The following is a 27,856-nucleotide window of genomic DNA, read 5'->3' as shown; positions in this document are numbered from 1 at the left end:
GTCAAAGCAATATTTTCATACTTTCCAGTAAGGAAAAATGAGAAAATGTATTTATTTTAAGAAGCTGCTCCTTGCTCATGGATAGTTTCTGAGCTGGGGAGGTTTTGCTCAGCCCTCCCTGTGCTGGGGGCAGCCTGTGCATCCTCCGGGCATGGCTGAAGCCACCAGCAAACCTGGGGCTGGACCCAACTCAAACTTGATGAAATTGCTATTCGGTTTTGGTTGCTGTTGTTTTTTTTTCATGTATTGCAATTTTTTTGGGGCCAAAATAATGCCATCCAGCTCTATATGCTCTCCATGAGGCAGCTGAAGCCAGAGCAGGTCGGATGGAGCTGTTCCCACCAGGGATACCCCCCAGGCCAGGCACCCTGGTGCTGTGGTTGGTATTTCAGTGTCCAGAAAAGGCAAAAAAACCCCATGAAAAACACCACCTGGGAAAGGTTTCTCAGCATCTGCCTGTGAGCAAGTTAATGACCACACCACGGCCACGTCCCAGCCCAGCAGCCTGAACTTCTCCCTTTTCTTCAATGCCAATTTCAGGCCTCGCTGGCTCAATTCGATCGCTTCCCAAATCCCATTTATTATTATTTACGTTGCAAGGTACAGGCTGCCCTGAATTGATTTGCTGTGCTCGGGCTGCTGCTGGTGTGGGCTCTGGAAGCTGGTTGCTCACACAGTCAGGCTGCAAAATCAGGGGTTCACCAATTAGGGAACGTTGGGCTTAAAACCTCCCACACATCCCAGTGCTCCGTGGCCTTTGGTCACATCTCTCGGGATGCAGGGAGAGCTGGTCCTGGGGGGCAGTGGGGTGGATTGGCTGGTCCCCCCCCACAACAAAGGGTCATCTCCCTGTTACTGTGGGAGAGATCAGAGAGTTGTGATGTGTCACCCCTCGTTTGAGCAGCCTGGGCCTGGGAAACAGGAGGGGGGAAGCGACACCTGTTCTGAGGCAGGAGCCATGGAAGGGGGTGCAGGGGACACAGGGAGAGCAGAAGTGGTGGGAAATTACAGAACTGGGAAGCAACTGGGAGCCCAGGTGTTTTGGGGGATGCTTACCAGGCCTCCATCTTCAACTTTATCACCTTCACCCTCATGCCTTATCCTGCCCATGGGTGGAATGGCACCAAAGCCCCACAAATCCAAGCCTGTTGCTCCAGGGTAAAGAAGACCAGAGGCAGCAGGGACTGGGGCAGGTTTACTGACAGCTGGCACATTGGAGATGGACTAGCAGTGGTGGGCAGGACCACAGGGTCCCCTGGACATGGGGACCCTCTCCAATCCCCTCAGCCACCTGCACTGAGCACTTTGGAAAATGTTGCTCCATCTCCATGAGCTCTTGTCTTCACACACGTGCGAATTAGAAGGTGTTTGTGAAGCAGGTGTTGGGCAGCAGCATCATCAGCCTGCTGCTGGTGAGCAGGCCCTGCCCTTCAGCTCTGCCACCTGGGGATTATTCCCAGCAAACCTCCAGCTGATGCCAACTCTCTTGATTGGCGAGGGTGGGGACCCCGAGCAGCCTCTGCTAATTGTCTCTGAGATCTGACATGGCTTCAGGGGAGACATTCAAAGGCCCTTCGTGCCCTCCCAGCTGTGGTGGGACCTCAGTGCCTGCCTCATGCTGGCTCAGACAATGCTCCCTGGGGCTCAGCTCGGTGCACAGGGGGGAGCAGATGCTGCAGACATGTCCTCAGGGCCCCTCTGCATCATTCACGGGACTAATTACAATTTCAGGAAGTGTATTCACCTAATGCAGAGTTGATTTCTCTAAGTAGGACATCCTGTCTTCAGAGGATTTCACGGCACGAGGTGATAATCAAGTGAGAACAGGCTCCAAAAGTGTTAATTTAGCAGCTGAGCCGACAGGGATTAAAAACAAGCCCCTGGTTTAGTCTTTCCTCACACTTCCATGTCTGAGATCCAAGTGATCATCACCACGTTCAGGAGTTCAGCAGGGGCCACGGTGTCTGAGGGTGGGAAGGTGCCCGGGGCTGAATTTGGTCTCTTTGACCTCCCGGAGCTCAGCTGAGGAGGTTGCAGAGCTCCAGAACCCCCTGGCATTCCCAGGAGGCCAGACTTACAGGGACAGTGTCACCTTCTCTTAGCCCCATGATGAAAGCTGCTGGTGAGAGCTGAGCAGCCCTTCTCCCAGCACTGAACCCCGCAGGATCAGGGGGTCCCACACCCCTCCCTGGAGCTGGGGGTGCTCCCATGGGCTTTGCCCTTGCTCCAGGCTGCCCAACCAGGAAAGCCAGGGCGCTGCAGCCTCCCTCCCTGCTCCAGCACCCCAAGCGTTCGGCAAAAGCGATTCATTCATTTCTCTTCTGCAGCCCGGGCTGCCGGGCAGCACCTGCGGGACGGGGCGGGCTGTACTCCCGCTGCTTTCTGCTCCCAGTTTGGAGCTGGGAAAGCTGGCAAGGGCTGGGAGGGGGCTGGGGGCAGTCCCCAAACCTTCACATCCTTCTTGCTCCCGCGAGATGATGCTGATAATGACAGTAATAATAATAATAATGATGATGATGATGATAATAGCCACCCGTTTTAAAAGCCATGGAAGCACAGCATTCCCATCATCAGCCCCCGCTGCAGGCAGAGCCCCTCGCGCAGCCCCCGCCGCGCTAATTGCAGGTGCAAAGGGGCGGGGCTCGCGGTGCTAATTAACGCGCCCACCTGGCGGCTCGGGGCTCTGCGCATGCGCACAGGGCTCACAACCCTCCCCTGGAACCTCCGCGGCGCCAGGGGGCGCTTTGCTCTCCCTGCCTGCCCGGAAGTGCCGTGCAGCCCCGCCTGATTTAGACGCCGCTTCCGCTGTCGTTCCTCCCGGCGGGTCCGTCGGTCTCGGCTCCGCTCTCGGTCCTGTCCTCGGCCCCGCTTCGCCACCGCCTTCACCGGCGCCATGAACAAGAAGAAGAAGCCGTTCCTGGGCATGCCCGCGCCCCTGGGCTACGTGCCGGGGCTGGGCCGCGGGTGAGGCTCCGCCCGCGCTCCCCTCAGGGCCCAGCGAGGCCTCCCGGGCCCCCCTGCCCCGCTCGCCGGGCCTCGGGGCGCCCTGGGGCCCCGTTATGTGCCTGCCCGGCGCGCTCTGCTCCGTCTGTTTCCTCGGGGCGGGCCGAGGCCTGGCGCGGCCGCTCAGGTGCTGTTGCTGCGCGGTGGTCCCTGCTCGTGCTGGCGTGGGCGGCTTTGTATCGAGAACGCGGGGCTGGCGCCGGGGATGGGTTCCTGGGAGCTTCAGGCTCCCTTGGCTGCCAGGGGGTTGTGTCCCTCCTGGTTTTATAACCGTGTGTGTACGCGGGGGCTTCTTAAAAATAGCTAAATCTGGGTGTGTCTGTGGTGGGAGCAGTGAAGGGGAGGGTTTGGTGGGGGGTGGGCGCCAGGAGTTGCCCTGTGCTGAGTGTGAGTTGTTTGATGTGTTGGTGCCCTCAGGCTGGGGTGGTTCCATCAGCTGTGCCCGGGGAAGAACTTCCCCCTAATGTGCCACCTGAATCTCTTCTCTTCGGGGTTTAATCTATTGCCCCTTGTCCTCTTACGACAAGCCCTTGTCCCAAGTCCCTCCCCAGCTTTCCTGTAGCCCCTCCAGGCCCTGGAAGGTGCTCTGAGGTCTCCTTGGAGCCTTCTCTTGGTCCCTGTTCCATCTATTCCTGGAGAGCTGAGCTGCAGATGCTGGAAATCAGATCTAGGAGTAGGAAGCAGCAGTGCACCTGCCAGCAGGGGGGTGAGGGGCATGGCAGTGGGAAGCTGGGTGTCCCAAGTGCAGCCGTGAGGCCTCGGGGTGCTGAGTTGCTGTCCCCTGGTTTGTCACCAGAGCCACAGGCTTCACCACCCGCTCGGACATCGGGCCTGCCCGGGACGCCAACGACCCCGTGGACGATCGGCACGCGCCGCCCGGGAAGAGGACGGTGGGGGATCAGATGAAGAAGAACCAGACAGCTGATGATGATGATGAAGATCTGAACGACACCAATTACGATGAGGTGATGAGATTTGCATCATCCTAAGGGTGTTTTTTTCTCAAGTGAAAGAGGAGTCTTCTTAGAATCGTGGGATGGTTTGGGTTGGAAGGGACCTAAAAGATCATCTAGTCCCAACCCTCGGGACAGGGCAGGGACACCTCCCACTAGACCAGGTTGCTCCAAGTCCTATCCAACCTGGCCCTCAACACTTCCAGGGATGAGGTGTCCACAGCTTCCCTGTGCAGCCTGTTCCAGTGTCTCACTGCCTTCACAGTCAAGAATTCCTGATGTCTCACCTCAATCTCTCCTCTTCCAGCTTAAAACCATTCCCCCTCATCCTATCACTACAGACCCTGGTAAAAAGTCTCTCTCAAGTCCTTCAGCTTCCTAATCCCTTTCTCTGAAACCTCCTCTTTAGCTGAGGATACTGCTTTTTAAAATTGTTTTCCTCTTTTTTTTTCCCTGCTCTCTCCCCAAATCCTTAGTTCAATGGATACGCTGGGAGCCTGTTCTCAAGTGGCCCCTATGAGAAGGATGATGAGGAGGCAGATGCTATTTATGCAGCTCTGGATAAGAGGATGGATGAACGCAGGAAAGAGAGAAGGTAGGAGAAGTTACAACTCTGGCTTGGGCTGTTTTCTAGTTAGTGTTTCAGAGTTTTCCTCTGCCTCTCCCACTTTCTAGGTCAGAATTTATCTATGTCTGCTGGGTCTGTTGCAGAAGCAGTTTTTAATGGTGTTAATGCTCTTCCTTCAGCTCCCTGGCTCCAGGTTTTAAGGACAATGGGTAGTTTGCACAACTTGCTCCAAGAGTTGGTGCAGTTGAATTGCTTCAGTGTAGGTCAGTGAAGGTGCCCTGTAGGTCCTGAAGAGTGTGCAGAGGGATGCTGAGTGGCTGGGGCTCTGACACCTCCCACTGGAAATGGTTAGAAAAGTCAGGTAATGTGGGTGTCTTGTGAACTGGGAAGTGTTGTTGAACTGGTTAAAGTCACTCTGCTCTGTGGGTAAGAGGATGTTAATCACTGATGTTCACTTGGCTGGAGACATCTGAGTTTCCGTGACAGTGGTGTCTTATTTGGGAAGACATCCCTCTCGAGGTGATGATGATCTAAGCTTGGAGAAGATGCTTTTTTTTTTTTTTTTTTTTGAGCCTCAGCTCTGATCAAACACGTTCTTCTCTCACACCAACTTAAAGATGTGCCCAGTGTTGCTTTGGGCATAACCCCAGTGCTGCTTTTCCTCAGGGAACAACGAGAAAAAGAGGAAATAGAGAAATACCGGATGGAACGGCCCAAAATCCAGCAGCAGTTCTCGGACTTGAAGGTAAGGAAAAATCTGCCTGAAATGTGACTTTCATCCCTGTGGCACCCAGGAGGTGGGTGCACGTTCTGCATTGCCCAGATTTCGTGTGTTAACAAACAAGTGCTTTGTTTTTCTCTGGATTAGAATGACTTTCTGTTGGAAAAATAAGGAAATGCAAATAAAAAAACCGCACAAAATGAAATAAAAGTAAAAAAATCCAAACAACAAATAAAATAAGGAATACAAATGCTTGGTAGGGATACAGGAGAATACAGGGATTCTGCTTGTTGAGCACTTGTGGATGCCCAGCATGGGGGAAGTGGTGCAGATTTTGATCCTAGGCTTTTGTTCTGTGGCTTATTGTGGCTTCACATCAGCTCCTGAGAGGGTGCTGTGCTGCTGTCTGTGAGGGACTGATCACTTTTTGGCATTGAAAAGGTAACTGAGCAGGATCTGACTCTTAAGTCTTCTTTTAAATAAAATGTTTAAGCTATTGTTTAATGACTAGTCATAAAAAACATCAATGCTGCAGGTATTAATCTGAATATAATCTGAATGTATTTGTAGCACTGAGTTTAATAACAAACATGATTTGAAATCTCAATCTGGACTAAAACCAAATTCTAGTGAAATGCATCAAATTATTCTGTGCACTGGATTAGAAAAATCTGGTTAGAAAAGTCTTCAATTGCTCCAAATTCTTTCAAGAAAAAGAAATCTCTTAAGGAGTAAGAGCAGTTAAAACCAGATCTGCAGCAAATAATGATGAGAGCTTGTGTCCTGACAGCGGAAGCTGGCGGAGGTGACAGAGGAAGAGTGGCTGAGTATCCCAGAGGTGGGAGATGCCAGGAACAAGCGCCAGAGGAACCCCCGCTACGAGAAGCTGACGCCTGTTCCCGACAGCTTCTTTGCAAAGCATCTGCAGTCAGGGGAGAACCACACCACTGTGGATCCCCGCCAGACGGTGAGCACAGGGCAGAGCTGCTGGGGATAGGGTCTGTACTTTGTGCTTAGAGACAAGGGTTAACCTCTGCCGTCAGCACTGGCATTGGAGGGGGGAAAACAACCCAAAAATATTTGACCAAAAAGGTGGTAGTTGGTGAGTCTGACAAAAGAACTGCTGGATGTGAAGCTCCTGTGCTGGCTGGAGTCTCCCAGTGCACACCCGTGGTCAGAGAAACCTTGAGGACAGGCAGGGACAGCCTGGCTCTTGTGTTGAAAACGGAATAAATTGTTTATTCTCTTTTTCCTCTGGTTGCAAAATGGTGCTGATGGGTTTTGCTGAGCATAACCAGCGTGTGTTTCTGTTCTGACAAGAAGATAGAGTGCAGTTTAACCTCATGGTTTGCTCAGTCCTGGAGCAATTGTGTAAAAAATTATTTGCCTGATTGTCAACTGGAAATTAAGTAATTTAGCTTGTTGTTCCATTGCTGCTATGGTCCTGCAGTTCCAGAAGGAGCTGGCTGGCCCTGAGTTGGCACAGACATCCATGGGACAACTTGGTAGATATTCTTGTTTAGATACCCTGAGTTTAGATATTTGTGCTCAGATTTCTCACTTTCCTGTCAGGTATTTCACTGACTTCACTAAACCTGCATAATTGCCTATGGATTTGCAAAACCTGTGTGAGAAGTGTCTTTGTTATCCAGGGAAGCCACCATTTCAGAGGGACCTGTGGGATTTGGTGTCTCTGCCCGGTAGCCACTGGAGAAGTGCAGATCAGCCAATTATTTTTGCAATCTCAGGAGAGATTTTTAGGCATGAATTTCTCTTGTGTTTAGCAATTTGGTGGATTGAACACTCCGTATCCAGGCGGCTTGAATACTCCATACCCAGGAGGAATGACACCAGGCTTAATGACACCTGGGACAGGTGAATTGGATATGAGGAAGATTGGCCAAGCCAGGAACACCTTGATGGATATGAGGCTAAGCCAGGTAAGGATGTGGGAAGGCAGGATCTGTCACAGGTTTACCCAGAGTTAGTTTTGTGCTGCTATTTAAGATATGGTTTTAGAAAAGTCTTTCATTCTCTTGGGTGTTAGAAGCTCAGCTGTGAAATAATGTTCTTCTCCTCCTCCCTAAAATTCATGCTCTCAACACTAATAGAAAACACTAAATTTCCTGAATAATAGTTCTTCCCTGGAATTCTTGGTCAGTCTGGCAGAGCAGGCTGCCCTGTTATACCAGAGGTGAACTTCAGGCAAACAGCACTGGTAATTTCACTATGGAAATAATCTCTTTATCCTGTTGAGGGATGCAGTACAAAATGCTGAAAAATAGTGCTTTTAAATTGTTGCTGGCTTCTTTTCCTTCTCATTGGTTTTCCCATCTAAATCTGGCTTGAACTAAACAATGGATTTCAGCTGGCAGGGCTGCAAGACCTTGTGGTGGCTGGAAGCCAAGCTGCTTGTTTTCTGCAATAATAAGCAAGGCTTTATGTTTTCTTCCTTCTCTGGATTCTTCCATTAACCTTCCAGATAAATGTCTAGGATTTTCCTGTTCAGCAGCAGTGGTTTTTCCAGCCTGTGGTGCATGCAGGCAGATGGGGGGGCTCTGAGTGGCCGTTTCAGTTGTGCTGACTTGACTTTTCCCAGGTGTCGGACTCTGTGAGTGGCCAGACTGTGGTGGACCCCAAGGGATATTTGACAGACTTGAATTCCATGATTCCGACACATGGAGGAGATATCAAGTAAGTTTAAGAAGGATTAAATCGTTTATCCTCTTAGTAATGGCTGTGATCCTGCATATCAATGGAAATCTGTATTCAATGGGTGGGTGGCTTTCAGCTGGGATTTAATTTGTAACAGATGCCAGGTGAGTTTTTGAGGATGAATTCCTGTAAGATGAGAGCTGCCCTAGGCTTGCAGCTTGTGTGTTTAGCATCTGACTTGGATGCATCACTTGTGGGGAGTGTTTCTATCCTGTCCCTGGACTGACAGGCCAGAGTGATGGGAGTGTGTGGGCCAGGAAATAACGTGGTTAATTATGCTCCTGTACTGCTAACTTAGGCTTGATCGACCACCTCTGAAAACCTCTTTAACCTGGGGTTTGGCAGTGGCTTCATAAAGAATTGCCATTTAAGTCAAAGCAGTGTGTTCAGATGTTGATGCTGATACTTGACTGAAATCAATGCTTGTGATTATCAGCCTTCAATAGGAAGTGCCCAGCTGTAATTCCAAAAAAATCTAACTCATACTTAACCAGTTTTCGCAGAGATCTTGCTGTGTTAATGTCTATTTGTAAGCTTGTTTTGGTGGCATGTCATTTGTCACCAGTTTGGGGTCACAGTTACTGTGCATCTGTGTGTGGCTGTGAAGCACTTGCTTATCCAGGAGAGCTTTTTGCTAGCTCACTGAAAATATTTCTCCTGTCTTTTCTCTTCCTTTAGTGATATCAAGAAAGCTCGTTTGCTCCTGAAATCTGTACGAGAGACCAATCCTCATCATCCTCCAGCCTGGATAGCATCAGCCCGCCTGGAGGAGGTCACTGGCAAACTGCAAGTGGCTCGAAACCTCATCATGAAAGGGACAGAGATGTGCCCCAAGGTCAGGATTGCTTTGCTTCCCATCTGATCCTGCAGGGTAGTAGAGAGGTTGTGGTTACGAGCAGCAGCATCTCTGTTAAGCCTGTATCAGGCTACATCTAATTCAGCTTCATTGTCTGCAGGGCTAGCAGAACACATATTTAGCTCCAAGCTAAAGTTATTGTTCTGATATGAAGGAAGATATTTTGTTTTCCTGACAGAGTGAAGATGTTTGGTTAGAAGCTGCCAGGCTTCAGCCTGGGGACACAGCCAAGGCCGTGGTGGCCCAGGCTGTCCGCCACCTGCCCCAGTCTGTCCGGATCTATATCAGAGCTGCAGAGCTGGAGACAGACATCCGGGCCAAGAAACGTGTCCTGAGGAAAGGTGAGAGTTCTGCAGGGCAGGGAGCAGAGGCTGGGTCTCCCTCTGTGTTGTGTTGGAAGTTGTTCAGATGTTAAGACATCCCTAAGTTTAAGGACAGACAGCTTCTCTCTACGTGAAGCCTTCCATCTGTTGTTGTATGCGGGAGTTTTTCTCTTTTGTGGAGTTACCATCTTTTCCAAACAGCATTGCTTGTAACAGCAGCTTGTTTTGCTGCCCTGATCCCAGGTCTGCCCTGCAGGTTCATAGTGTTCATTTCTTGATCACTTTAAGTTACTGTGCCTGTATCAGTAGAGATTAGATCCTTTCTGACTATTGAATTCTGTCAGTTATATCTCCTGACTTTAATCTAGACAGGGAAAAGGGTCTGGATTTAATACATTTACTAAATCTCTGTGAGGCAGTCTGCAGTATTGGATGGCTTGGCTTCAAAGGAACTAAATTCCCTTCTGTCTCTTGCTGTTGGATGTAAAATTGTACGTGTCTGGTGAGCTGGCCTCTTGTGGATGAAAGGCACTTCAAGGTTCCTGGGCTTGAAGTTGGGAAAGTTCAGATATTAGCTCTTCAGTAGCTTTTTTAGCTTTCATTGACTAAGCAAGGCAGTGTGCTGTGAAGCATCTCTCCTATGACCCTGTGTCCTCAAGAACAATAATAGATGCTGAACAGAAAAACATTTTTATATGAGCAGAGACAGATTTCCAATCCAGCTCAAGTAAAAGAGCATAATTGTGAGTGCAGGGACTTGTGCATTAAGTACTGATTTTTGCTTTAAACATTGTATTTGCAGAGAGCATAATTTCTTCTTTCAGTTTTTGGAGCCATCTGCTTAATCACTTGACACCGAGCATGGAGCATGCCTTGTCAGTCTCTTTTGGGTTTCTCCCTGTTAACAGCTTCCCAGGGCTCCTCTGCTCCCCAGGGAACACCAGTGATACGGTGCTTGGAGCTTTTGGTATATACATCCTTAAGTGGCAGTTATAACCCATTATCCTAAAACAAAACTGACTGCCAGGTGATGTCAGTGAGGTCTTCCATCGTGTGTTTCTCTCATGTGCTGGCTGTGTGTGTTCCTACCACCCAGCTGGACCTGGAGAGCCAGCAAGCCCAGTGTTTAATACACATCTTGAGGTGTACAAATCAAATGCTCTGTCTATGGAAACGTGTTCTGTCCTGCTGAGGGATGCTGTCAGCTCTTGCAGGCTGATATTATTCACTTGGAATGCTTTGGAAAAATCTGCTGCTGCTGCAGGCTCAAGGAGAAATGGTTAATGCCTCAGGGGGGTTGGACTTGATCATCTTCAGAGGTCCCTTGCAACCCCTAATATTCTGTGAAATCCTCAGGGCCCACCACTGGTAAATGCTGTGAGCATTTCTGTGGAGCTGGGCTGTACTCTGTAGTGGAGGCTCAGCATTGTGCCTCTGCCTGAGCAGGAACACTTAAAGGAACAGCCTTGCTTGGAAGCTTGGCTGGTTTCAGAGTAGGTTTGGAAGCCTGTTCTCTTCCCTGCAGTTCTGCTCAAGGATGTGCTCAGTCCTCTGCTGCTGGAGCATGTTTGTGTACGATCACCATGGAAGCAATGAAACCACTACTGCAATGCAGCTAATACTGGTAGTCTGTGGTGTAAGCTGTAGTGACAAAAGGCTTAAAAAAACCCTTCAGTTTCTCAATGTCACTTCAAAATACAAGGTTATGAAAAGACAGGCTGAGGAAAGCTGTTGTTTAGACTTGAGTGTTTCAGACAGCTCATCTAGGACGTTCTGCAGAGAATGCAGTTTCTGTTAGTAGTAGCTAGCTCTTGGACAAGATTCAAGAAGCCACAAAGACTCTTAATTAGATGGAGCCCGTGTTGGATTGCTGGAAGAACACTGGGGGTTCAGTGGCTCTCAGGGTGTTAGCACCAGCAATACCTTTAAGCGTTTATGCATCCGGTTTTATTTTTGTACAGCGGGCCAGCAACTTCTTGGGAAGCTACACTGGGATCCATTAAGCTGTCAGGAGATGCTTACAGGAAAGCTATGTTGTGAGGGGACAGTTTTAACATCTAAGGAGCAAGGTTTTGTTATTAGTATTGAAGATCCTCCTTTTCTATCAAGGGAGACCCAGCATGATTATGCTACCCAATTTTGGAGATCTTTGTCCTGGTTTGAGCCAGGATGAAGCCAGTGTGCTCACTTGCTGAGACTGGAGGCTTTGTCCTGCTAGGTGTTTTATGAAGAGGTTGCAATTCCAGCTTGTAGAGGGGAAAAAGCCCTTGGCTCTCCAAAACCTGTTTCCAATTAAAATAATGAAGTAAGTTTTTTTATTTTCTGATGTTAAGTTCTCTTTGTTGAAGCAAGAGCTAAGCTAAGTACAGTTCCCTCCCTTCCCTCCCTCTTTCAGGAAATTTCATCTGGAATAGGACAAAGACTTTAATAGCTAATGTTTAAAAAAAAAAACCAAAAAAACCCAATTAATTTTAGTAAACTGCTTTGTCATGATTGACAGAACTCTTTTTGCCCCTCTAGCCCTTGAGCATGTTCCAAATTCGGTGCGTCTGTGGAAAGCAGCTGTGGAGCTGGAGGAACCTGAGGATGCCAGGATCATGCTGAGCAGAGCTGTGGAGTGTTGCCCAACCAGTGTGGAAGTAAGTTTCTAAAAAGTAAAACAAAGCAACCCCCTTACACACCACTGCAGGTTGGCAGCAGAGCTTTGGAAAACAAAAGAGGCAGAGTGAGTGCAGTGTGAGTTTTCTGCCACGTTATGCCACAGTGAGAAGGATGTGATGAGTAGTGGACTGTGCATTTTTTTTTTTTGCCAGAATTAATTGTCTGGTGGTCATTATATGCCTCATTTTTCCATGTAATTGCTAGGTTAGTTATGCCAGTGCACTGCTGTGCCTGCTGCAGCCAATTAGCCACATCCGTGTTCACATTCAGTGCCTCCACAGTTGTGGAAACAAGCATACATATAGCCTGGGGAATCAGAGAATGGTTAAGTGTCAAAGGGACCTTAAAGATCATAGAATCATAGAATGCCAGGTTGGAAGGGACCTCAAGGATCATCTGGTCCAACCTTTCTAGGTACTACTACAGTTTATATGAGGTGGCTTAGCACCCTGTCAAGCTGAGACTTGAAACTGTCCAATGTGGGAGAATCCACCACTTGGGAGACTATTTCAATGCTTGATTGTCCTCATGGTGAAAAATTTACCTCTTGTGTCCAATCAGAATCTCCCCAGGAGCAATCATCTAGTTCCAATCCCATCTAAAATCTAACCCAACGTTGCTCCTCTCTGAAGTGCTGAACCAGAGTGTGATAGTCATCTGTTTGGAAGGTGACATGAACAGAGGGGTGAGCGCAGCAGCCCAGCAGGTGGAGGGGGATCCCTTAGGATTGAGCTTGAAGGACAGCAGTGGGCTCCTTCTGCTGTTTCTCCATTGCTCTCTGCAGCCTGCTTATGCTGCTTGAGGACAATTGCCAGCCAGTAGCAAGCAGCATAAAGCTGCTTCTGTCTTTGGGCTGCCACCACCGCACGGCGGCCTTGTCATCTGCTGGTTCCCATCTCAGATCCATCCTGTTTTCCGCAGCTGTGGCTCGCGCTGGCCAGGCTGGAGACCTATGAGAACGCTCGTAAAGTCCTCAACAAAGCCCGGGAGAACATTCCGACAGATCGTCACATCTGGATCACTGCTGCCAAGCTGGAGGAAGCCAATGGAAACACCCAGATGGTGGAGAAAATCATCGACAGAGCCATCACTTCTCTTCGGGCTAACGGGGTGGAGATCAACAGGGAGCAGTGGATACAGGTAATTGCTGGGTCTGGGTTAGAAACCCCAGGTGAACTCTTCAAGTTCTGGTTTGAAGGCTGTTGGTGCAAAATGTTGTGGGACAGAGTGACTGCACTAGTGGAGATCATGGTGAAGATACAAAAGGTGAGACCAAAAAGCTGAGGAGAGCTAAAGCCATAGTTGGGTGACACTCTGGGCTACCAAGGTGTGTGTTGGGCTGAGGAATGTCTGGGTTAATTCAGTCTTTGGAAGATGACCAGCTTCAAGTTGAAGCAGCTGCTGCCTTAAGTAGGACAGAGGCTTTAAGCCTCCAGTGAAGGATTTGTGTATTTTTTGCATATGTCTCTTTTGGCTTCAGAGGTTTGTTTGCCAAAGAAGCCTTTGTCAGGTAGGGTTGTAAGAGGTCAACACAAACAGTGTGTGTGCAGCAGGCAGGAAATATTCTGTTAGTCCTTCCTTGGCTTGTAGTCCTGAGGCTGTGTGCAGCAGTCAAAGCTGGCAGATGGAACTGTGATGTTCAGTGATGTTTATAAAAACATCACCTCTCTGCAGGTTCATTGCAGGCTGTCGGATTTTTGATCTTCTGTGCTAGAAAAGCAGCAAAAAGTTGTAGAAATTTCCAGAGTTCTGGTCACGTTGGAAAGCTGTGGTGCTTGAGTCCTTCTAGTAACTGACACGCGTCAAACTGTAGCCATCTAAATGCTTGATGTTCAGGTTAAAAGAACCTTTTTCCTTCTGTGTGTACTGTGCTTTGTTTAAGCATAAATCTTTAAACCAATTTACTGCTAAAATCACTTAGTCAAGGCAGCAGAACGTTCTTGGCACTCTGCTGAAGATTATTGATAATGAGCAAAGTATGTAGTGTTAAATGGGTGTCCTTGTTACCATCTGGAAGAATTATCACTTTCTTTACAGCAGTAGAACAATTAAAAGTTAATTCCAACTTCTTCTTAAAAGAAAAACACCACCACAGCTTCTGCATCATTGTCTTCTCGAGTTCCTTCTCATTTGTTACCTGAGCAGATCTTTTTAACAAGTCTAAGCAAGACACACTTGGCTCTTCAGATGCTTCAGTGTCAGAAACCCCCACTTTTCCATAGGGGCTCTGGTGAAAGGACCTTTGCCCCTTTAGCTTCACAGTCATTAAGGGTGTATTTGTTAAATTTAGGTACTGCTTAGCCCTTACTGAGACTTAGCAAACCCAAAGCTGAAAGAAGGTAAGTAGCTTTGATGTTACAATTATTCCTTCTTAAATTCTTGTATTTTTCTATTGGTCAGGTCCCTCTTGGCCCAGGGCAGGTCAGTGGGGCTGTAAGAGGAGGCCTTTCCAACTGGAAAGGTCACTCCATCTACAGCACCTTAGTGGTGTAGCTCACTGGTTAGTCCCAAGATACATTTGAGTAACAAGGTATTTTTCACGTGGCAGTGACCCACGATGTCTCAGGTTGCACATGAGGAGTTGCTCTTGCAGAATCTGACTTCTTGTGCTGATCTCTTGATGTGAGCTGAGCTTTACTCTTGTTTCCAGGATGCCGAGGAGTGTGATAAAGCTGGAAGTGTGGCCACGTGCCAGGCAATCATGCGAGCTGTGATTGGGATTGGGATTGAGGAGGAAGATCGGAAGCACACCTGGATGGAAGATGCAGACAGTGTATGTCCAGCTGTGATCCTGGTTTTGCTTTTTGGTTTTGTGGGTTTTTTAGTTGGGGGAAATTGAACTGGACCCTGGGCAATGACATTTTTTTATCAGTGAAAGTGGATGTGATTCCCACAACACCTGCCTGCATTTGGCCAGTCTGCCTCTCAGCAGGTTATTGGATCATGGAGCTTTGTGCAGATTTGAATTTATACTAAGATTGTTTGCTGGCGTTTTTTATTTGGGTTTGTGTGTGTGACAGCAACAGAGATTGAGGTCTGGTCAAAGGAACTGGAAGTTGAATTTCAAGCTGTGAGCATTGTAGCTCAAGAGTTAATGTAAGACTGGACAGGGGAGTGAGTAAAAGTTTTACCAGGGTTTCTTTGCTTTAGGGGAGTAGTTTGAACATGCACTAAAAACTATTTTAGCACAAGAAGTGATCACTTCACTGGCCTTGAGTTGGGCTTTCAGCAGGAGGGGGCATATGCTGTGGTGCTTATAGATTTGCCTGTAAAAAAACCAAAACCAAGTGCAAACATGAGTGTTTCCAGTGCCTTACTAATGTTTCAAGCTGGCCTGTGTCAGTCCCAGTGAAAGGCCAGAGATACTAGTGCTCTGAGAGAGGATAGCTTGAAAGTTTCCTTCCTTTTAAAGCTTTCCTTTGAAAAGCAGCTGCTAACTGTTGTGTTGTATAAAATGCCCTGATTCGTGAGCTGCCAAGTCCTGTGTTGAATGATGCATGTGTCATCCTTTCTTGCCCTTGGTTTCAGTGCAGCCCTGAAGTGCCCTGGTTCTGCTCTCTTTCCCTTTAGTGTGTTGCTCACAATGCTCTGGAGTGTGCCCGAGCCATTTATGCCTATGCCTTGCAAGTTTTCCCCAGCAAGAAGAGCGTGTGGCTTCGAGCTGCCTACTTTGAGAAGAACCATGGGACCAGGTATGTGTGCTGCAAAACCCTGGGCTGGCTCGGGGGGGTTCATCCTTCTTACAGGGTGGTAAATTGGGGAGGAGGAAAAGCTGCAAGATCAGCTCTGAGGTGGCATGTTGCACGTGCAGAGTTGGTTCAGCTGGTGGAAACTTGCTGGCGTTGTCTGCAGGTCTGACCTCCTTTGTTATGGTTGTGGCCAGAACATGTTTGTTTTTTATGAAGTCATAAAAAGCTCTTTGGCAAGAGAGATCACTTGGTAAAAATAGTTGGAAATAGGCAAGGTAGGGAGAGTCATCTTTGGGAAGGCATTTCTAGAAAAAAATAGGAGCATCAAATCACCTAGAAATACAGCATGTGTTTAACTTTCATAGATAAACTAGTTCATCACTGCAGGTGTCTGAGCATCTCTGGCATTTTGATTAAACAGACTGAAGGTGTTAGATTGGTGTTATGCTGCCACAGCTCAGGCCTCTTTTTTTTTAAAAAAAAATGTATAAAGCTGTACACATTTGAAACTTTCTGCCCGAAGTTTAGAATAAAGCACATAATCTGTTCAGTTGAGCACTTCTATACGTGGAATCCTGCACACTAAAGCCAACATGGCTATCGTGTGGAAGTGGCTGCAGATGAGGAATTCTGCCCCACTCAAGTTTTTTGGGCTTCTTGGTGGGTTTTTTGTTTTATTTTTAAACAAGTATGTGTTTGCTTTTGATACTGTCCTCCCATGTTTCCCCACAGTAGTTGGCTTTTGAGCCCCTTTTTCTACCTGGCACGTTTATTTTCCAGAGAAAAAAAAAATCAGTAGGATGAAGCCAGCTTCCCATCTCATCATGCTGAAAAACTTCCTGTCTCAGTTTCTACTAATGTCTGTTAAGAAAAATGGCTCCTTCCAAGACAAAGGAGCTGTTGGTGTGCAGGGTCTTTCCACAGAAGCTATCAAACCAAGGTGTCTGAACAATGAGCCGTTTGTCCAGTGCTGATTTCAGAACCCTGGTGAAAAAAGACCCCACCCTTTCCTTGTTATGAAACAACTTATCAAGGTTTACAACGTTGGACTTTGCAACGATATTTATAACATGGAGCGATAGTGGGAACGGTGTGTGAGAGCTCACTTGCCTTTGGCAGCTTTTTGAGTGACACTAACTTGCTCTTTCTTGTCTCAGAGAATCCTTGGAGGCTCTTTTGCAGAGAGCTGTTGCTCACTGTCCCAAAGCAGAGGTGCTGTGGCTCATGGGAGCCAAATCCAAGTGGCTGGCAGGAGATGTGCCAGCAGCCAGAAGCATTTTGGCCCTGGCTTTCCAGGTGGGTGTGTTAGACTTGTGTGCTGGTGTTAAGTACAACTGGTACAGAACACAGAGCAGGCTTTTTCTGTCAACACCTGATTCCTGCTGCCATTCAAAGTGGTGTGGGCTTCTGCTCTTCTTGGATTGTTTCACGTGGCAGCATGTTCTCCTGTAAATGGCAAACTGGAAGCAAGAGTGTATTGCTGCTCTTCCAAGAGCACCACACCAGTTTCTTAGTTCACAAACCATTAATTTTACAACCATGGCTCCCACCAACCCCAGCCATGGCTCACGATTCCCTTGCCTTGGGTAGCCTATCTCTTCAGTAAGAAGGGTAATGGTCTGCTCCAATTAATGAGGTTACAGCATGACTTACAGCTTGGAGCAAACCCACTAATCCACAACAAAATGAAGGGAAAGGTCTGCTGGATGCTGAAAGAAAGATGGACAGAGGGCTACAGTTCTGACTCTAAGACTGAAAAACTAAGTCATAGCAAACCCAAATGACAGATTCTGAGAAGGAAGGTGAAAGATACTTCCTAAATCTGTTCTTGATGCTTTTTGTTACCATCCTGAAGTCGCCTTGACATGGTTGCCACTGAAATGACTTTTATTGGAGGAGCTTTCACAGACCTCAGCTGGGAATTCAAGCTTCAGTTTTTTCTGCTCGGGGATAATAAAATGAGGGTCTCATTGTGTCAGACCCTGTGATCTTTTCAGTATTTAAACTGGAAGTTCAGAGGATGAAGCATTTAATGCTTTTCAACAATTGAGAAGCATCCAAGCTCTAAACTGACATACATCTTTGCTCTGCATCTGTTTTGGAGAATTTCTATAAACTTCAAAGGTCAGAGAAGATTGGGAGGAGCTTGAGCAGGGGGGGAAAAAAAAAAATAAAATCCTACTGTGGATTGACAAAGCTCTGATTTCAATTTTAATCTGGATCAAACGAAGGATTAAATCTGCTGTTGATTCACTGGGTGCATTTGTCTGTCATTTTCTGTTCTCGCAGGCCAACCCCAACAGCGAGGAGATCTGGCTGGCTGCCGTGAAGCTGGAGTCAGAGAACAATGAGTATGAAAGAGCAAGGAGGCTGCTGGCAAAGGCTCGAAGCAGTGCCCCCACTGCAAGGGTAAGGCTGTGTGAGGGCTGGGGGGGGAGCTCAGCCCTCTCTTGGCCCTGGGGGAGTTGAGGCGGAAGGAGGAGTTCCTGCAGCTCCGTGCCCGCCTGGGCCCCTGCCCTCAGCTCCGGCCAATTGCGACACCCGGTTGTGGCACGATGGGAAAAACAGAACAAAAAAAAAAAAGCTAGGGTGAAGGATTTTTTTTTTTTTGAGACAAATGGCAAAAGTCAGGAAATTCCCAGTTTGCAGCTGTTTGTGTAATGTCCGTGTTGCATAAAAGTGTGTCTTGGAAAAAAGGGAGAAAACGCTTCCTCGCTCCTGTGGGCTGCGCTAAGGACAGCTCTGGAGTTTGTTGTTTAAAGTTACACTCTTGTTTGTCTCTGGAGTTACTTCTGGGATGATAAACTTCGTCAATCTTCAGCTGTTCTTACAGAATCATTTTGACTTGTGCAAGTAAAAGGAGCTCGGTTCCCCCCTGCCGAATTTGTGCTTCATCCCAGATCTTTTGCGCTGTCCTCTTCCTCTTTTGGCAGTCAGGGAGCTTCTCTCCAGCTGGGGCTGAAGCTCTGGTCTCAGACTTGATGCCTCTCTTGTGGAGTCATGGTTGGGGGAGTTTGGGAATGTGGAGGATGGGGATCAAAGGAGGAGTGAAATGGTTGGTCTATGATGTATTTTTCACAGCTGTAACTTCCATGTGTAGCCAAAATTAAGGCATTTGGGGCAGCAAAATGTATGTACCAGTTTGTAATTAGCAGGACAACTTGAAGCCAGGTGGTCTTGGTAGCTTGCATGTAAGGAGATCAGATTGTGTTGATGAAGCAGGCTCCAATTTGTTAATTGACTGTGCTCTTCAAGCTATGCTTTTGCTACAAATACTATACAAATGTCAGTTCTGTGTTAGTAGGTAAGATACAGATTGAGGATGCTGGTCCAACTCCTTTAATGTTTGCATTTACCTTATTGTTATGTGTTCCCACTATTATTTAACCCTGTTTTGTTTTATTTTTACTTTAAACTGTAGCTAATCACTAACATTATAATGAGTGTATGGAAGTGGGAACCCACTGCACTGACAGACTTGTGGCTTTTCAGTGGCTGCTGGTGATAAACAACTGGTTCCTTTTCAGGTCTTCATGAAGTCTGTGAAGTTAGAATGGGTACTTGGGAACATTGCTGCAGCCCAGGAGCTTTGTGAGGAAGCCCTGAAGCACTATGAGGACTTCCCCAAACTGTGGATGATGAAGGGACAAATTGAGGAACAAAAGGAGCTGGCAGAGAAAGCACGGGAGGCTTATAACCAAGGGGTAAGAAGTATGTTGCTGCAGGTTTGCTTTGTGCTCCTGGCATGGAGAGATGCCTATGAATCAAAATGGAGAAGACTCTGTCCCAGACCTATGGAGAGATTATTTCTGTTCTGTCATTGATTAAAACAGTAACAAACAAAAAAACCTAGGTCCTGGAAATAAGCAGCAAGGATTTCTCTTACCCAGAAATTCACTTTCTTGCTTGATAGAGTTTGCTGTGTGCTTGGCTCCTCACTGGTAGGAGACAAATAATTGTACAATAGTTCTCTAAGACCTGTAAAGACTAAAAGCAGAACTCTTACAAGAAAAGCCTCCTAACTACTAGCTCTAGGACAGGCCATAAGAGGGGGTGGCCTACAGAGCACTCGTCTCTTTAAAATGGTAATGGGTGTCCTTGGGTGTGATTCTTCAGAAAGTCCTCAGCTAGGAAGAGCATGGAAGCAGGTTTCTGCCATTGTCCCTGTCCTAATGACTTCCCTGGCTTCAAAGGCAGGAGGCTCTGTTGCTGTGGTTTGGTTGTGTGTAAGAGCTCTCCTTTTGCAGACAGAGCACAAGTTGTAATGTGGTATTAAGGATGTGTATTCTTTCTCTTGCTACTGGGATAGCTCAGTCACAGTTACCTACCTGACTGCTTTGGCTATGGGAGAAACTTCTGTACTGCTTTGTGCTGTAGGACTAACTAGGAGAAATTTGAGCAGTGTCATCAACTTTGTCTCTTCTAAACTCTCCAGGAGGTTGTAGGAAGGGAAGTTATTTTCTGTAGGAGTTAGAAGATGTTTGTTGTTTTGTAATTTTTTGTTCTGTCTTTTGTGTTGTTGTGTTTTGTTTTTTTTTCCAAATCTACATATTACCATACTATTATTGTTTTAATACAGTTGAAAAAGTGTCCCCATTCCATACCCCTGTGGCTTTTGCTGTCCAGGCTGGAGGAAAAGGTTGGGCAGCTGACTAGAGCAAGAGCCATCTTGGAAAAGTCTCGCCTAAAGAATCCAAAGAATCCAGATCTCTGGTGAGTTGTCTGGAGAGGAACTGAATTTGGGCTACAAAGCCAATAGGCCTTCTTTGACATCTTCTCAGCCATTTGAGCCTGGAACTTAGGACCATACCCATCTTCAAGTTTCCTCTGAACTAGCAACTTCTACTGAATACCAGAAGTGCTTTGGTGATCTTGCCTGCTATGTAGCTACTCTAAGGAGTTGGGGACTAGTTATTTCCTTACTGGTATTTGTAGTGCAGAGAGCATGAAACCCCAAGGACCTTGCATTTCTGATATCTTGCTAGCCCATTATAGAATAAAGATGATGTTTAATTTTAGACAGAGGAATGAGATCATATCAGTTGCCTACAGGTACTCAGAATATGGACAGATCTTTACAATTTCCAGTGACCTTTATGTGACTTGCTGTTTGTTTCCACACAGTGAATTTGTTATAATTATCACTGAGTGTCTTTGCCAGGTTGGAGTCTGTGCGACTGGAGTACAGAGCTGGGCTGAAGAACATTGCAAACACCCTGATGGCCAAGGCATTGCAGGAATGCCCCAACTCAGGTGAGCTGGATCTCATTTCTATCCTAAACATGGTGGTTTTGTCCAAATGAAAAAGACACTGCCTAGTCCTGGTTTTTGATCATTTGAATTGATGTAAGAAAAGGCTAATAGGCTGTGTACTGTAAGGCAATCGGTTCTAACCAGCAGCGGAAACATTTGCCTCTTGGGATGGGAGGAGAAAGTGCATAATGCTTCCCTGTTTTTTGACAGAACTGTGGGAAGACTTAATTATTTAAACATGTGGACATCTTTGGAGAGAAGATGTCACATAATGACAAAATGTCATAGTCTGCTGCAGGGCAAGTCTTTCCAGCTTGCCTTCAGGCTTGGGTTTGAAAGGTGTTTAATTGGTGGATGCTTAAGACCCAGTGAAATAATTGGGAATTAACTGACATTTTATGACACGATAAACTCCTTGCAAGCTGCTCACCATGTGAGTGGGTCAACAAAGCAATACCACCCAAGTCCCACTTTGTTTTGTCAATGACCTAATGAGTGTTTGCCACCACAGGCCTTTGTACAGAATCTGCCTGTTGCTATGGAAATGGACAGCAGGATCTCAGGTTGTGTTGAAATAGAATTGCTTCCAACTCTACTCTAAAACCCTCCAAAGCAGGATAAAGCCTGCAGAAATTTGCATGTTGGACACCTACAGTCACACAAACCAGAGACTTGTGTCCAGGGATTGCTGAATTGGTTCCCAGTTGTTTATGGCTGATGTGGGCAGGCTGCACAGAGAGTAAAATTGAAATACAATGGTGTTTGTGTTGTCAGTGGGCTTGAACATAAAGGCCTGAAAAATGTGGCTTGACCCTAAGTCTAAGAGCAAGAAGAGAAGAGTTCTGGTCCTGTGACCGCAGTCAGCAAAGCCTGGGTGTGTTCCTGTGGTTCAGTCTGTGGGAAGCAGGAGTGCTTTGATAGAGTCCTGGCAGACAGGAGCTGTCAGGCTTTGCTTTGAAGAGATCAACAGGTATGGTTGGCTGACATGAGAAGCTGAAGATTTCATGCTCCTCTGAGCATATTTCCTTTCTGGCTTTTGGAAGCAGGGATTAAACCCAGCTTTCCTGGGCCTTCTCTGTCCTTCATTGTCTGTGTGAAGAGCCAGCATCAATAAGATTGGTGTTCTCTGGCACCCTTGGGGCACTTTCCAAGTGGTGTACTTTGCACCTTCTGGGACAGCTTCTGCCACTGCCATTTCCCATTCAGACAAATTGGAATATTTGACTTTTGAAATGCTGATTTGCCCTCCCCTCTTCACTGCTTGCAGTGTCTCCTCTGGAAGCTGGAGCTCTGGGTTGGCACACAGCAGTTCTGAAGCTGCAGCAGGGTGGTGGTACAGAGGCCTTCAGAGCAGAAGGTCCAGTGTGCTGCACGTGGTGGCAAAAACTTGAGTACTGAAGGAAGATTCCATGCAGGAAGAGTGATCTGGAATGAGGCTGCTGGGGCATGGACCAGCACCTGGGTGGGGGCAGCAGTGCTGCTTGTATTAGAGAGCACTGGGCTGGTGACAGGATGGGGAGGGTTAATCTCAGAAATACACTAACTAACCCTCCTCCTTGACTTGATTAAGGAATCCTGTGGTCAGAGGCAATTTTCCTTGAGGCACGACCGCAACGGAAGACCAAGAGCGTGGATGCTCTCAAGAAGTGTGAACATGACCCACATGTCCTGTTGGCTGTGGCCAAGTGAGTTCCTGCCCTTGGTGGAATAAAAAACCACTCATGTCTTTGTGTGGCTGCAGCCAAGATGAAACATTGCACTCAGGCATGACCTGTGATCCTGGCTGCAGCAGCTCTAATAAGCCCCAAAGCAAGTAACAGCTCTCAAGCTGTCACCTAGTAACTGCAAATCTCTCCTGTAATTCAAAGCAGGGGATGTCAACCTGCCCTCAGGCTCTTCTGCTGGGCCTGGGACTGACAGAGACAACAGCCCAGTCACACGGAGTCCTTTCCCAGTACTGGGCATTGGCACTCTGCAAATTACTCTTCCTGGCCCTTGGAAGGGATTTCAGTGCTTTCAGGTGAACTGGGATTGGTTACGTGTTTTTAGGATATGTTTTAAGTATTTGTGAAAATAGGGACCATTTTTGCTCATTTCTCATTTTTTTAATGTGGCTGTGTGTTCTTCATCTTTTCTGTCTGTCCTAGATTCTGTCAGACTTTTTTTTTTTTAACCCTGGGCTAGATTCTGTGCTGCTGTATTCTTTTTCCCTCCTGAATTTCTGTTGTCAGTTTCCTTCAGTAATGGCCCTTCCTGGAATCCAGACTACCAGCCATACTGTAGCTTTCTTCTCTGAAATGGGAAGATCATCTAGGAACTGTGAGGCTTCCAGTGTGAAAAACCCCTGTTAGAATTGACTCACACCATATCCTATCTGATCAGATGTGCCAGTGGCTCTACAGCCATTGTAGTTGCAACAAACATTTTCTTCCTTGGTGAATACCAGAAGAGGTTAATGCAAGAAGTCTTTTGCCCAAACCATTGCTCAATTCTTTCACAACTTCTTCATAAGCCAAAGAAAACTGTAGGATACACTCCAGTGACTGCAACACTGCGTTCTGCCAGATAATGACAGCTGACTTGTTCAGCTTGAGCAGCAAGTGAGAAAAGTGTTAAATTTTTGCTTTATGGAAACTGCTTCCAGGCTCCTCCTGGTGCAGCCTCACAGAGTTTAGCAGCTAATCCCAACACAAACAGTTTCCATCTCTCCTCACCACTTGTGTGTAAGTACAGCAATGCCAGTGTCACACCTGGGAAAAACTTTTGTTAAATGCCTTGCTGGAAATGGCCACTGCCTGCAGGTGCTGAGCCTCTGCTGTCATCCTTCATGCTCTTTTAAATCACAGTTTACTTAACACGGGACAATCAAGAGTATTACAGGGCTTAAAAACAATTACATAAGCTGTATAATTTTATGACTGCCTAAGCTTTTTATGAGGGATGGCTGTTTGATTTGATAAAGACCTTTACTGGTTCAAATGAACTCTTTAATGCAAAGGAGTGAAACCAGGAGACTATTGACTCAGCTGGTTAATTACTGGGGAGGAATCTCAGAATTCACAAGCAGCTTCATGAGCTGGCAGCAGGTGGGCTGGGTGCCAGGCTGGGAGCTGAGCATGGAATCTGACTTGCTGGCCCTTCCTTGTGGAGCTGACAAGATTGGTCGTCCCTCATGGGTGTGAACCTGTGACCACACATGGCTGTGGCTCTGGGAGGGCATGTGCCATCTCCAGCTTTTAGAAATTAGTTAATTGTTAGATGCTAAATCACCTTGAAATATTAATGTATTGGTGGAAGGGAAATTGATGTAGGTATGTGATTCTGTCTACACCAAGTCTGGAACAGCAAGGTTGAGCAATGGAGTTAGCAAAGGTTGAGCTTGGAGAGAGTAATGTTTGCCTTCTCAGTGGGTCTGTCTGGGGCAAAGTGAACCTGCTGTGCTGGGGGGAGAGTGAGGAGAACACCCTGGATGGTCCTCTTGGTCTTTCTGAGGGGAAGGACAGTCAGCAGATGCCTGCAAAATCTGCTCTTCCCTTCTTGGGAGAGGAAAGAATGGGAATATCTGTAGAGCCTTGGAGTGCTTGTGGGTTGCCACTTTCCTGTGAGGCTCTGTTGCCTCCTGCCTCTCTCAACAGGCTGTTCTGGAGCGAGCGGAAAATAACCAAGGCCAGAGAGTGGTTCCACCGAACAGTGAAGATCGACTCTGACCTGGGGGATGCCTGGGCTTTCTTTTACAAATTTGAGCTTCAGCATGGTACAGAGGTGAGTGTGTTGGGAGCAGGAATCCCTGGCTGATGCTGGTTCCCCAGTCCCAGGGATTGCTGCAGCCCTGGGCTGAGCACGCTGCCCCCGCTGCTGCCTGTGTGGCTCACAGATGGGGCTTCAGCTGTCACGCCTGGTCAGAAATGAGCATGAACAGGCCTGTGTGGTGGTTTTTAAAAGGCTCTGTCATTAGCTGAGCTGTCTTTCAGGCTGCTTTGCTGTCCACAGTCATGTTAGTTCATGCAGAAATCTGTGAAATCAATCTTCCTTCTGTAAAATGCAAGCTTTCTCGTGGGAGAGTTTCCTATAATTGCCATGCTGGGTTTGTGTAACTCGTCCCTTTTCTTCACAAGTGTCAAGTACAGGTTGCACGTGAACACAGTCAGAGGGAGCAGACTGTTATAATCTCTTAGGACATTTTTTACTGCCAGATAATACTGAAATGATGGGAGTATTTTTCTTCTAACTTCAGAGAGACCTCTCACTTGACAGATCTGGTGCAGGTGGTAATGCAAAGGAAGTTTCTGCTGCAACTCCTCTGGTGTAGCCAAAACCTTCTTACTGTCATTTGGCCACTTTGTTCAGCAAAGCAGGAGAGTTGCTGCCTCTGAATTTTGTCTTGGGCTTCTGTACTGCATTTTAAAAAAAGCAGCCAATACAAATAACAAAACAAAAAACCCCACCATATGCTTTGGAAGAGTGTTTGCACCAGGGAGGGAGTTGTTAAGATTTTTGTCTCTGTGCTGGGGCAAACCAAGGCATTCAGAGACTTGCAAACTTGTTTCTCTCCTTCATAGGAACAACAAGAGGAGGTGAGGAAGCGCTGTGAGAATGCTGAACCTCGCCATGGGGAGCTCTGGTGTGATGTCTCCAAGGACATAGAGAATTGGCAGAAGAAGATTGGAGAGATTCTTGTGCTTGTGGCAGCCAAGCTTAAAAATACCTTCTAGAGCATGCTGGCCTCAGCTGCCTGAGTCACCCCTGTAGGGCTTCCCTGCTTTGGGTGTGTTTGTCCTGACCGTGGCACAGACCCCAGAGGACAGGAGATGGGTGGTGATAGGAAAGATCTTTCTTCCAAACAGAAAAGCTGATTCCCTCTCTTCCCAGTGGTTTTGCTCTTGGCTCACACAGCACAGTCATCAGCTCCTGCAACACATCTGAGCTGGTGTCACATAGAAGAGACAAGCAGCCTTGGGAAGCTGCCTCGGCATTTTCATTCTGATGCTGAATCCCCTCTGTAAATACAAGCTTTAATTAGCGCTTGTGTGGATTCTGATGTGTAGCAGTCCCTCTGCTTTCCTCCCCAGCATGTATTCCCATCCTCTCCTGTCCCCCTTTGTGCAGTTTCTTTAGTGTTTGGCCCATCTGGTGCTGGTTCCTTGTCAGCAGATATGGTTTGGAGACCCTGAATATCCTTGGAGGGGCCCAGCAGCCCACGGGAAGGGCTGGCCTGGGCTGGCCCCTTGTTTGGTTTTTAGTTTTTTGCCACAAGTCTGGTTTAGCTTGGTCTCCTCTGCTGGCAAGCAGCAGCACAGCTGGGAGTATTCCTCAAACCTGAGTAGATGGAGCATTTTCTGGAATTCAAGAGCATATTTTTTAGAGACCTTCTCAAATTTTTAATGTATATAGTATAACCTTACTCTTTTAGGTGCCTGATTTCATTTAGCACAGTGGTATTTTAAAGTAACAAGACAAACCCAGCAACCTTTATTTAGAGGCATTGAGACCCTGTGTCCTTTTACAGTGGCAGCAGCTTTTAGTTGGGATGTTTGGGATGCCTCTCCTCAAGTGCAGATGGAAAAAAGCAAATTCATGAAAAGCTTTGTGTTTGAGACCCTTTATAAATAGTTGTCTTCAGTTTTCTACACTTGTGATCTGTATTATTTTGACTCTCAAAATCCTGACTTTCTAGTGACCACTGAACGAAAATCTGTGATGTCTTATGTGTGAGGATATAGTGAAAGTATCCAGGTCTCTGTGTGTGCATTATGGAATGTATTTAATTGGAGGAGAAAACCCCTTGCCACTTGTTTGGACAATGTGTATAAAATACAGCTTGTTTTTTTGTTTCCTTACGCTCTCCTTGAATTGTGGTCTTGCCCTTTGACTGGGAAGAGCGGGTCTGATAGCAGAAACCTTTGAACTTATCAGGCTCCCACCACTCTGGGAATCTGTCTGCCAGGGGTGGATACTCCAAGCTGTCCTACAGCCTTTTGCCAACAAGGGTGAGGAGCCTGTCATTGAACTGAGGTAGAAACGGTTGGTTTTGAGGCAAAAGCCTGTTTTTCTTTGGGGTTTGTAACGGAAACTTGTGCTCTCTCTTGCATACCTGGTGAAAGGGTGTGGAGCTGCAGCTCCATTAAGGAGGGTCTAGATCCTGTCCCGTGGAATTGTAGTTTCCCAGAGGTGAGTGAGAGGTGTGGAGAGGCTCTTGCTCGGGGATGTCGTGCCGTTGCTGGCGTCATTCTTTTGTGTGGGCTTACGGAAAGGAGGGGGGAACTGGGGAAGGAGAACAGAAATACTATTTTGTTGTGAAAAGAACAGGGCAGATGTGTGGGAACGGAACATGGCTAGACCAGGATTTCAAGCCAGAAACTGCAGGATAAAAAGTGCTAAAAAGTATTTTCCAGCACATGCTGTCCTTCCTCAGCCCCCTGTGCCCCTCAGGTAGCTTTTGCTCTTCCTCCATGATGTGCAAGTGCTTGGACATGGGGACTGGATCCTGGTTCTCTGGGAAGGGAACACAGTGACTGGGTTAGTGGAGCATTTCCTAGTGTAGGCATGTGCTCAGGAAAGCTGAGTGCTGGTTGTCCCTAAATTCCTCTGCCGTGTGGTGCTCTCGGGTGGCTGTGGATTGGGATGGGGCAGGACAGCTGCAACTGCAATGCCATGGCTTTTTTTTCTGAAGAGATTCCTGACTTGTGTCAGTATTTGGAGCATCTCTCTCCAGCCAGATGCAGCACATGTCCCCACTGATCAGGAAGTCTGTGCCCTCACAGCACTAATGTCCTTTTTCCACCTGCTCTTTGCAGCTTCCCCTGGCCCAGTGGGGAACATTCCTTGGGTTTGGGGTTGTTTGTTTTGGTTTTAGCTAAAAGGTTTCATCAGTCTTAGAGTCTTCTAATGTTTATAGATGTCTTTGTGGTTTTGAAATGGATTATGGCACCTACAAATTTTAACTGCATATGTAGAGCTCAATAAACAAGTTATATGGGTCCTGTCTTCAGCGGTATGTTGTGTATGCTGTGGTGCCTCCTTTGCATGGAGGGACATTTTTTCCAAGCTGAGAAGAGCTGGATTATTAATTTATTATACTAAAACATGCTCTCCCCTCCCCAGTGCAGCCTGGGTG

The 27,856-nt window shown here is 47.2% G+C and overlaps 1 protein-coding gene across 1 annotated transcript; it reads left to right on the top strand.

Moving 5' to 3' along the window:
* The first annotated feature begins 2,801 nt into the window (after positions 1 to 2,801).
* On the top strand, positions 2,802 to 27,719 carry PRPF6 (pre-mRNA processing factor 6). The gene is made up of 21 exons (XM_051633078.1): positions 2,802 to 2,964; positions 3,800 to 3,968; positions 4,433 to 4,551; positions 5,191 to 5,269; positions 6,036 to 6,212; positions 7,030 to 7,185; positions 7,845 to 7,939; positions 8,639 to 8,795; positions 8,995 to 9,157; positions 11,660 to 11,778; positions 12,722 to 12,940; positions 14,451 to 14,573; positions 15,371 to 15,492; positions 16,647 to 16,785; positions 17,779 to 17,898; positions 19,017 to 19,193; positions 20,069 to 20,202; positions 20,651 to 20,742; positions 22,313 to 22,427; positions 24,378 to 24,504; positions 25,302 to 27,719. The coding sequence occupies exons 1-21, from the start codon at positions 2,894 to 2,896 to the stop codon at positions 25,452 to 25,454; spliced, it is 2,826 nt and encodes a 941-aa protein (XP_051489038.1). The 5' UTR covers positions 2,802 to 2,893; the 3' UTR covers positions 25,455 to 27,719.
* The last annotated feature ends 137 nt before the right edge of the window (positions 27,720 to 27,856 follow it).

The sequence above is a fragment of the Apus apus genome, chromosome 15 (genome assembly GCF_020740795.1).
Source record: "Apus apus isolate bApuApu2 chromosome 15, bApuApu2.pri.cur, whole genome shotgun sequence".
In the NCBI taxonomy this organism is placed as follows: Eukaryota; Metazoa; Chordata; class Aves; order Apodiformes; family Apodidae; genus Apus; species Apus apus.
The sequence above is the reverse complement of the archived record's forward strand: the minus strand, read 5'-3'. Positions and strand labels throughout refer to the sequence as shown.

Excerpts from the sequence above, each read along its gene's own strand:
- PRPF6 (XM_051633078.1), top strand. The coding sequence starts at position 2,894 with ATGAACAAGAAGAAGAAGCCGTTCCTGGGCATGCCCGCGCCCCTGGGC. Across the intron at positions 9,158-11,659 it reads GAAACGTGTCCTGAGGAAAG|CCCTTGAGCATGTTCCAAAT; the intron begins GTGAGAGTTCTG and ends TTGCCCCTCTAG. Across the intron at positions 20,743-22,312 it reads GCAGGAATGCCCCAACTCAG|GAATCCTGTGGTCAGAGGCA; the intron begins GTGAGCTGGATC and ends GACTTGATTAAG.